Source organism: Punica granatum, chromosome 1, assembly GCF_007655135.1.
Source record: "Punica granatum isolate Tunisia-2019 chromosome 1, ASM765513v2, whole genome shotgun sequence".
In the NCBI taxonomy this organism is placed as follows: domain Eukaryota; kingdom Viridiplantae; phylum Streptophyta; class Magnoliopsida; order Myrtales; family Lythraceae; genus Punica; species Punica granatum.
In genome coordinates this window covers 53,609,569-53,619,377 of record NC_045127.1, presented here as the reverse complement: position 1 = coordinate 53,619,377, position 9,809 = coordinate 53,609,569, and the positions used below count along the sequence as shown (strand labels likewise).

Here is a 9,809-nt window from a genome sequence, read left to right as displayed (position 1 = left end):
CTGTCCTCTCTTCTCCCTCTGTTTCCATCAGAGCATGATATTTCTTTTACTTATTCCGTCATGTCCCTTTGTATGACATAAACTACCGATCTATGAGGTAGAAATATGGTTAACCAGTGCCCTCTACGGGTAGATTGGAGGATCAACAACTACTTGTTTTTCTTACTTTCTTCGATAATTTAAGGATCAACAACAATGACAGAAGTTGTCAATATCAAGATTTCGGAACACCTCCGATAGAGAAATCTAGATGGGCACGAATTCTTTGAAATGCTTGAAACGCGAAGAAGAAAAGGTCATCGTGATATCCATGAGAACAACTTTTATTCAGCATCGAAATTCTTATTGTATTTGACACGACTCAAAAACAAGAATTAGACTGTATATGAATGAGGATTAGATATTTATGGGCCTATGTTTGTTTCTAAGTAAGAGAGAGATGCGGACCGAATCCAAGAAGATGGCCCAATATATATGCTTGAAAAAGGAAGGCCGTAGTGCTTATGCTTTGACTGCCGCTGCGACCATGTACGTTTTATTACCAGAAGAGCATAGCAGATAAAAGTTTTTTTTTTTAATATCTTATTATTCGAAAGCCTAATCGACTCTAATTAACCGGTTCAAGATTTTTTCTTTTTCATCTTATTAGCCTAACAAGCTCCAATTATCTAGTTCGATCCAGATCGATTGATTAAGAGATAAAACTTTTTCAATGACTGATTTCCTCCATTCGGTATTCTTGAATTCGAGATTTTATTTAGAGAAAATAAGCACCAACTTGTTTGAAATAACGTAGGTCGGTAAAGAAAATTTTTTTTAGTTATTCGGTGATAATTATAATATATATAGATAAAAAAGATTTTTAAAAAAAGTGTGTGGAAAATAGTAATTATATAAAGGTAATATCGACAAAAATGGTCCACTTTTATTATTATTGGGGGGGAGTAAAACGAATGGTCCACTTTGCCTTGGAGGAAACAACAGAAAGAATGTTTTCATCGTTTCTGGTCGAGAAAGTATTAATCTTGAAAAGCCCACTTCATAAATATTTCACGATCATACATAAACATATATGTATGTCTTTTCCATTACCGACCCAAAAGAACCGCACGCTAAATTGGTCAACAGCTAGCTTTCATTTGCTGCTTACCAATAAGTGCAAACTCTTCCTGCACATCATGTCCGGCTGGCCACCGGAGACCCGTCATTAACTCCATGCGCGGCGAAAGCGTTCTTCAGTGATCTTTAATCATCAATATCGATTCACAAGTGTTGATTAACTTGTCACGAAACACAATCGATATGTTCCTAGCTCGTGATTATGGCGGGACCGTATTTTTCTGCAAACATGTTCTAGTCTGTCTACTGCATCCTGTTGCACGCTCTGCACTTCATTGCACCACTGCATATATATCGTTAACTAGTATGACTCTAGACAAGACGTCCGGACATAAGCAAAGTGGAGCTTTATAATTTATAAACACTCGCACCAACAGAAGTTCGAGGCTAAACTCGATCGAAGCTGCAAGTCACAGCAGTTCTCCAATATCCAAACTAATGTTGAAGCCTGAAATACCGATGATCTAACTTTCATCGGTATATATTGATTGATCCTCTAGTGCCGGTGGAGTCCTCCATTATAAAGTCCTGCTGGAATGACACGAAAACCATATCTCGATTCTCGGTGCGGTCCACCTCCATTCGTGCTAGAGTTCTGTAGATGACAACCTATAATGTTTCATTGCTGAAAGGTAGATTTCTGGGTATAGTGTAGTTTGGATAGCCGTCCCTCAGCTAGGAGCTATATGACGTTGTGTGATTTGCCCTCGCTCTCAGCTGGATTCCTTCTTCCTTTTCGTCCTTGTTTTCTATCTTTGTTCTCTCTGTTTCCCCCAATTCAAATGCCAAAGATTCTGCTTAATTGAATGCCGATCAAAAGGGTATTACTATTGAGAGATATTGTCAATGGCTCAAATAGATACAATTATCGCGTGTATATAATTATGTTATGATTTTCCGTTGAAGATATACACTACTCACTACAATATCAGTATGTTTTACATAGTACGAGAGTGGTAGGTAATTCTTCAAAGCATATATTAGAGTATGGCGTCTTCTCAACTAGTTTGTAATAATCGCCGTTCGAACGTCGACTTATCCCGACTACATTATTTTTCAGTAAACTTATTCATCCATTGATAACACTATTGTCATCTGCATTGTACCGCGTGATTTATATTATAAAGTTGAATTGTTAATTAGTTAAAGCTGGGAAATGAGAAGCTCGTGAGGAGATGGAAGGCCGCTTTGTGGAAATCTTTATCCAAAAAAAGAGACTATGATGATTAATACCTCATGATATCTCCACAAACATACACCCCCCACCCCTTTAGTGAAAGCCAAAAGTATATGACAGACGGTCCATATATAATAATAGAAAACCAAAACCCCATAGACAGACAGACAGACAGACAGATGAAAAGAAAAATCAAATAAAAACCACACATAATTCCATTCCCATTCATTCTCATTCCTTCCTTCCCCAGCCCCACTATCTCTCTCTCTCTCTCTCTCTCCCTTCCTCTCATCTTAGTCCATAAAGCTTTCATTTTTCATCCCTTATCAACAATATTAATCCCACCATGATGCCGGAGAACTCGTCGGAAAGTTCCAATCTTTACCAGCTCCTCGCGGGCGCGGGGCTCATCGATGCTGCCGGCCCCTGCGGGTTCCCGGGAGCTTCCGGGGCTGGTTCCATGCAGGCTGCTGCAGCCGCGATGGCGCTGCAGCAGAGCTTCTGCAGCTCCTCCTCTAACAACTACTACAACCCGCTCTTTGACGTGTCTTCCTCGGGAGGGTTCTCGGAGAACAACACCAACTCCCCCGAAGACCGGACCCTCGCCGCCCTCAGGAACCACAAGGAGGCCGAGAAGAGGAGAAGGGCTCGCATTAATTCCCATCTCGATAAGCTCCGCAGCCTTCTTCCCTGCAACTCTAAGGTACATATAGATATGAACGTGCATATATATATATATATGTATATATATTGAGAAATCATGCACTATAATTTCCCAGCAGATTCTATAAAACGTTATATTATGGTAATCTTTATTCTCCGATTCGAATCGGATGCTGTTTATTCGAGAGTAATACCTATAGTTAAACAACTTAAGATCAATGGACTTATAGATAGGGTTTTTCAAATTCAGCTGAATCTTATATATATGTACTTTATAGTCGAATTTCTTTTGCCCTAATAACTAATCAATGTTATATATGCAATCTTCTTTATTTTCTCTCAACCAAATTTGAAACATCGGATGCTTTGTGCACCTATTTTTTCATATTCTTTCACACGTATAGAGCCAAAAAAAAAGGAACAAAAGAAGTATTTGCGAAGTATCTCTTAGTCGCTCACTATGTAAGGTGTATATAGATCTAAGTAGATCGCTACATATAAGACCATGAGCGTTCAACATTCAGATTCCTTAAGCCGGGTCAAAAGCTCCGGGTTGAATATCAGATAGGTCCAAAATGTGGTATCATTTTTATTTTCTTCTGCCTTTGCCAATTTCTAATTAAAGTTTGTCAAGGTATAAAATGATGGGCTAACACTTTCACATACAATAACTGATCTAAAGTTATGCCCTTTTGAAGGCTTTTTTGAATTTTGAAACTCCATCTGAACAAACAACCTCTGAAAAGATAAGACACAAAAGGGGACCCCCTCCCCCAGCTTCTACGTTCTAGGGTTACACACAGTTCCATCCGCACAGAAAGTCTTCCAACTTTTAATCCCCTCTGTTATGGCATTTTCCAAGTTTTAGTCGTCCCATTTCGCCTGGAATCACGTTAACTAGTTTAGACCACTAATATGAAAAGGCGCACCCGGGTCGTGAAGATTAATGAAGGGTCATATATATATACTGGACATTTAAGTCGTCCCAGGTATGGTCAAAGATGACCGGCGAGTTCTCTTTGATCACGTGTTTTGGAAAGTTTAAGCCTGCAGAGATGATCGTTGATCAGTCAATGTGATATTCATGTAGTCGTGTTGCCTTTCCTTGTTTTCTCAGACGGACAAAGCTTCGCTTCTTGCAATGGTGGTCCAGCGCGTGAAGGAGCTGAAACAACAGACCTCGGACATCTCCGCCCTCGAAATGCTGCCCTCAGAGACCGACGAGATCACCGTCCTTTCCTGCGACTACTCGAGCGACGGCAGGCTAATATTCAAGGCCTCGCTCTGCTGTGAGGACCGGTCTGATCTCTTACCCGACCTCGCCGAGATTCTCAAGTCTCTCAACCTGAAGACTCTCAGAGCAGAGATGGCGACCCTTGGCGGGAGGGTCCGGAACATCCTAGTAGTCTCTGCAGACAAGGACCAGAGCGTAGAGTCAGTCCATTTCTTGCAGAACGCGCTGAAGTCGCTGCTCGAGCGGTCCAACTCTGGCGAGAGATCAAAAAGAAGACGCGTGCTGGACCGCAAAGTTATCATATGACCATGCGATCAATCAGTGATCATCATATACAGACGCCGACTAATCAAGATCGTTTTTTTATCCGATCAATCAAATTTTATATATATATATATATATATGTATGTATGTATATTTTTATTGTTAAGAGAGAAGTGGCATTGATGAGCTTGGTCTGTTTCTACTTGTCTGGGGTTCCTAATCTTAGCTAAGTTATGATTTTGCTGCAAAGCTTTATGTCCAGCTTGCTTATTATTTACTACTTGCTAGGGTTTGCTTTCTCTCTCTCTCTCTCTCTCTCTCTCTCTCTCTTTTTCTTTCTTCGGTGAGCCCATCAGGTACTCTCTCAGTTGGGTGAACTCGAAATTAATTCTTACTCAAGTGTCAGCTTAGTTCAGTCTAGAAGATGCTTACACGTCAAAAGGAAAGAGAAACAAAAAAAAAAACAAGTTAAAAGAAAATGAAGATTTGAGCCGAGAATGGAGGAGGATATATATATATATATATATGAGGAGAGTGTGTAGGTATGTATGTATACGTATGTTCGTTTGTGTAATGTTTGGTGTGTGCCTGCGTCTGAAGAAAAGCAGAAATGGTTCTGTGAGTTTCCATGCAAAGTGTTTGTTCATCCACGAATATTTATGCTCTCTCTCTCTCTCTCTCTCTCTCTCAGTCTGTCCCTCATTCTTTCTTTCATGTGATCGATACTCTGTGACTGCAACTTCTGTGGGAAAGATTCGCGCGCCTGGAAATTACACTGAATCTTAGAAATGCATATACCCAACTTAACTGATAATTAATAATTTAATTTAATTACATTTTGATTCTTTTTCTTTTTTCCATTTTTACCGTTCTATTGGTTTGTTTTGTTTAGGAGGATTGTCCTTAGTCAAATATGTGCAGATCAGTACAATCAGCATAGCATGGAAGACAGCGAAGGGAGCGTTCCAATTGCATGCACGACAACCGAAATCTTCTGCGGCAGGAAATTAAGAAAAAAAAGGATATTCTTCCAGGTTTCTTCGGTAACTGGAGATTTTCGAGAATTACACACATGCATATACATATGATTACACACACACACACATATATATAAGCAGCTGCATATACAGACAGAGACTGGCAGATTGGCAGATTGCAAGACAATCGTTCTCGAAAGAATATAACGTGTGTGTTTTGTGCTCCCCTTGTCCAACCATATATATGCAAGTGTGTGTTTGTTGATTTGCTGCCCATGAAATAGAAGATATTGCGAATTCGAAGCTCGATAAGTAATTGTGAACCATGCCATACCACCACAATGATGTAGCCATGTCAGCTTAATTAGTTTTGACTACTTATCTTTTTAATATAGAAATGACAGTAAGGTAAATTTGACCCGATAATGATAACTGATAAGGAGAGAATTTTTTAAAGTATGTACTAGACATGTGGGACATGGGATTTATAATTGTTTCTTAGTGGTCACGATGGTGATGGACTCCCAATGTTTATGCCTTACCTAGTTTACCGACCGCACCACCATGAACACTCTATCTTAGAGTCGACTGCTGCCCGCATTAGTCAAAACTAGTTGCCTAGCTCTACATGCATAAGATACATTCGTGCTCCAAATGGGACAACAATGAATTTGTCCGAACGAAAAATTTTCAAATGTCTTGTGATCTTCTCTTCTATATGTAATTTTTTTTTATATAAGAACTTTCTTTTTTTATGTAATTTATATACGAACTTGAGTAGGATAATACTATAGAACAAACCACCATATTAAACACCGAAAAGAAAATAATGAACGTGTTTGTATACATATACATATACATATATATATATATATTTATGTGAATAATAATGCATGTACAATGATCTGATAACTTGAGTTCTTGTGTTCTTTCATTAGATAACTTGTGTTCTTTCGGAAGTGATATATCATATGGACACACTTTTGCGAAGTGATTACGTGTGACATATGTAATACTCGCATCAGATATATATAGAGATGTCGTATACATCTATATAATCTCTCTCCTCCATCAAATATAAAGCATATATATTTGTACACCGACAATTGGCTATCTATCTATGTATGATATATGGCCTGGCCGCCAGTTCAGTTGAGACCATCTATTTAATTTATCTGCAAAAGAACTTTTATGTACAACTACAAACAAACTATATATATATATATATAAAGATAAAAAGGTATGGGAATAAATAAAAAATAAATAGGGAAACAAATAGAAAATAGTGGAAAATGGGGGAATAGGATATTGGTGGAAGAGAGAGCGTGCAAAAAGGGAGCTGACAAAGGGGAAGGGAAGCAATGATGGGCATAGACTGCGGGAAGAGACAAATTGATTTTTCTGAAAAAATTTGTAATAATATTAATTAATTGATCAATTGGTTGCATTTTGGCAAATGGCAAGGCAAGTAAGTGGTGGACGAGGCCATGATCATGATGGTTATTCCCTATATTCGCTTTCACTTTGACCACTTATGGTTTGGATAAAAAAAAATCTATCAAAAGAAAGAGAATTTGGTGCAGTGACATCATTTGCCGATTTAAAATAATGAAGCCTTGCATTTAATTTTATTAAGTAGAATTTTTGTGTCCCTTTATACTTTTACTGTTCTCGTGCTAAAATATAGGTCCCCGTATAACTGGAAAAAAAAAATCTCAAAGTTCAGTTTTGACCAAAAACAAGAAGAGTTATTAACTATATATGGTGGAATTTGATATATGTACATAATGGTTTCTAATAATAATTTTTCTTTTTAAATACAAGAGAAGCTTATGAAATGAGCATAAGAAAATAAAAAGGTATAAATAGTTATATTATTGAAAATTAAATTTGAAATCCCTTCATTTTTAAACGAGAATGTGTAGGCATCATATGTATTATACCTTTTTTGCAGCTCTATTAATAACTTATATATATGGATTGGTTTATATGACATACAATTGGAAATATAAATACCATACATTTAAAATCTCTACCATTGAAATTTTGTAAAATTTTCACTTTTAAAATTTCAAAATTATGTTCCAGCCATTGTATATATATTTAAAATAAATGTATCCTAGAATCTTCCCCGTACATAGGAAGAAAAGAAAATTAAATTTTCCATGGTCTAGGTGGGGTGTGTGGGGGGGGGGGGGGGGGGGGGGGGGGGGGGGGGGCAATTTTTGTTTTTTTTTTCTTTCTTTTATCCTAAGGAAAGGAGAAAGGAGAAATTGAACATAACAAGCATAATGTCTGAGAGAGAAAAAAACAAAGTTCGAGGTTCGAGGGAGCCGACAGCTCCATCGGTGAGTGGGTGGCCTTGTCGGATCAAACTCTCTCCCTTCCCTTCTCCTTTTCCTTTCTCCTATATCATCCCTGACGTCGTCCACTGCACCGTATGAAGACTTATGTATATATATATGCGCCCCACTGCCGGTCTCTCCCTCTCCCTTTCCCTCTCACCAGATGATAAGATATCCTCCAATATCAAATATCAACTGACCCGCTGTCCTAAGTAACGTATATCGACATGCATGTGTATTAGTACATAATATGTCCACGGTACACTTCGAGGAGCAGCCAATCGTGATGATGAGGGGTGTGTATGAGCTCGGCAAGCGGCCTTGCCCAGCTAGTCATATGCATTTCCGCCGGGGAGAAAACGGCCGCGCGCGTTGGCTCGTAAATTGATTTCTGCACCTTCTGCTTGGCGTTGATTACTTTACCGGTGGCAATGGCATTCGGTGTGTCTGTCAGACGACCGAAGCCCAAACTAATTGCTATAAATGGAAACACGCATGTGCTTTCCTCTATGAGTGTTTCTAGCTCGGCCCATAATCGGCCTTTTCAGGAAATTCTAAATGGGCTGAATGAGGCCCATAGTCGGTCTGTTTAGGGAAATATCATTAATTGGGCCGAAAGAGGCCCATCGTAATAGGTGGCCGGCTTCGGGCGAATGTGAAATGAGTTGACTCCGAAGCCTGTCCGAATAATTCGTAGGGAATGCGATCCATTAAAGCATAAAGGAATTGTGAGATTCTCCATTTGTGGGCACATCTGCGGCAAATTTGGATGCATCTTTTGAAATAGACATCTAAGCTTAGTTCGATTTCTAAATCTTTGCACTTACGAAAAATCGTGTAAAATTACATATCACATCTCATATGTTTTGATGGCAAATAAAATCTTATACAAACTTACATAACAGATATTGTCATCTCATGATATTTCACTCGTAAAATAACCATCCGTAATATTTTCCCCTTAATGTAATTTTAAATTAGTGTCGGTTGATGGCTAGTGACACTGAGGATGGGAGGTGAAGAAAAGGTGGGATTCAAATGCTAATTCGATCGACATTGTGTGCCACATGGCTAGTGGGCACTGGGTGGCTCGGCGGGAATTTGGCGATTGATGTGAATACTCATATGGCACGTGCATAGTCTAGTGGTTTTTTACAGTAAATGATTCCTCATTCGTCGTCTCACCAAGCATATAATGAGAAATCACAACATATTATACACATCTCCTCCGTTGTCATAGTAAGATTCTAAGCATATGCAAGATTCTAAGCATATGCGTCTATTTTCTATGATTTAACTCGATCTTTTGAACTGTGATTAGCATCGTTTATATTGCGATATGTCTTCAAAGGGATCGAATAAGGAACCTTCCAGGCATGAAAAGATTGTATGTACAATTTGGACCGGCAATATTGTCAATTTAAATTTCATTTTCAACGTGCGAGGTTGTATTTTATAGAAAAGGAAATATGCCCTACAAACTACAATATATACTTTTTTTCCATCTTATATAGCGATGGCATAATTATAAAAATTAAAAATCTCAAAAGAGACTAATGCATATGTATTGATTGTTGCTTTTTTATAGATGTGTATCCTAAAAATTTAACATGCTCTGACTAAATCAATTTGAGTCGGATTAATCCATCAAAATATAAATCTCTCATTAACAATCAAAAATTTTATCCATTAACAAGTTCCGATTAAATAAACTATTATCGGCACTATCGTCTTTAATAATTAAAAACAAAAACAAAAACAAAAGAAGGCATCTAATCTGAGTTAATAATTAAATAGGGGACGGTCGAGATTTGTCCAGGTCAGGACATAGTCCAACCTGAGACCGAAAGCCCCAGAGTGGGACCTACTATCCTACGCAAAAAGCGCCTGCCACGTGGAAAGCCCAAAAAAAGACGAATAAAATGAGCATCGCACGTACAATTTCACAACTTCCAAACCCCACCCCTCAAAAAAAAATGGAGTTCCGCACGTGCGATGCCATTATAAAGGATCGACACCCCCCACTTGAC

At 38.4% G+C, this 9,809-nt stretch overlaps 1 protein-coding gene across 1 annotated transcript; it reads left to right on the top strand.

The window, feature by feature from the left end:
* Positions 1-2,458: 2,458 nt before the first annotated feature.
* LOC116211818 (transcription factor bHLH106-like) lies at positions 2,459-4,756 on the top strand. The gene is made up of 2 exons (XM_031546684.1): positions 2,459-2,999; positions 4,077-4,756. The coding sequence occupies exons 1-2, from the start codon at positions 2,643-2,645 to the stop codon at positions 4,497-4,499; spliced, it is 780 nt and encodes a 259-aa protein (XP_031402544.1). The 5' UTR covers positions 2,459-2,642; the 3' UTR covers positions 4,500-4,756.
* Positions 4,757-9,809: the final 5,053 nt, after the last annotated feature.

Excerpts from the sequence above, each read along its gene's own strand:
- LOC116211818 (XM_031546684.1), top strand. The coding sequence starts at position 2,643 with ATGATGCCGGAGAACTCGTCGGAAAGTTCCAATCTTTACCAGCTCCTC. Across the intron at positions 3,000-4,076 it reads TTCTTCCCTGCAACTCTAAG|ACGGACAAAGCTTCGCTTCT; the intron begins GTACATATAGAT and ends TTGTTTTCTCAG.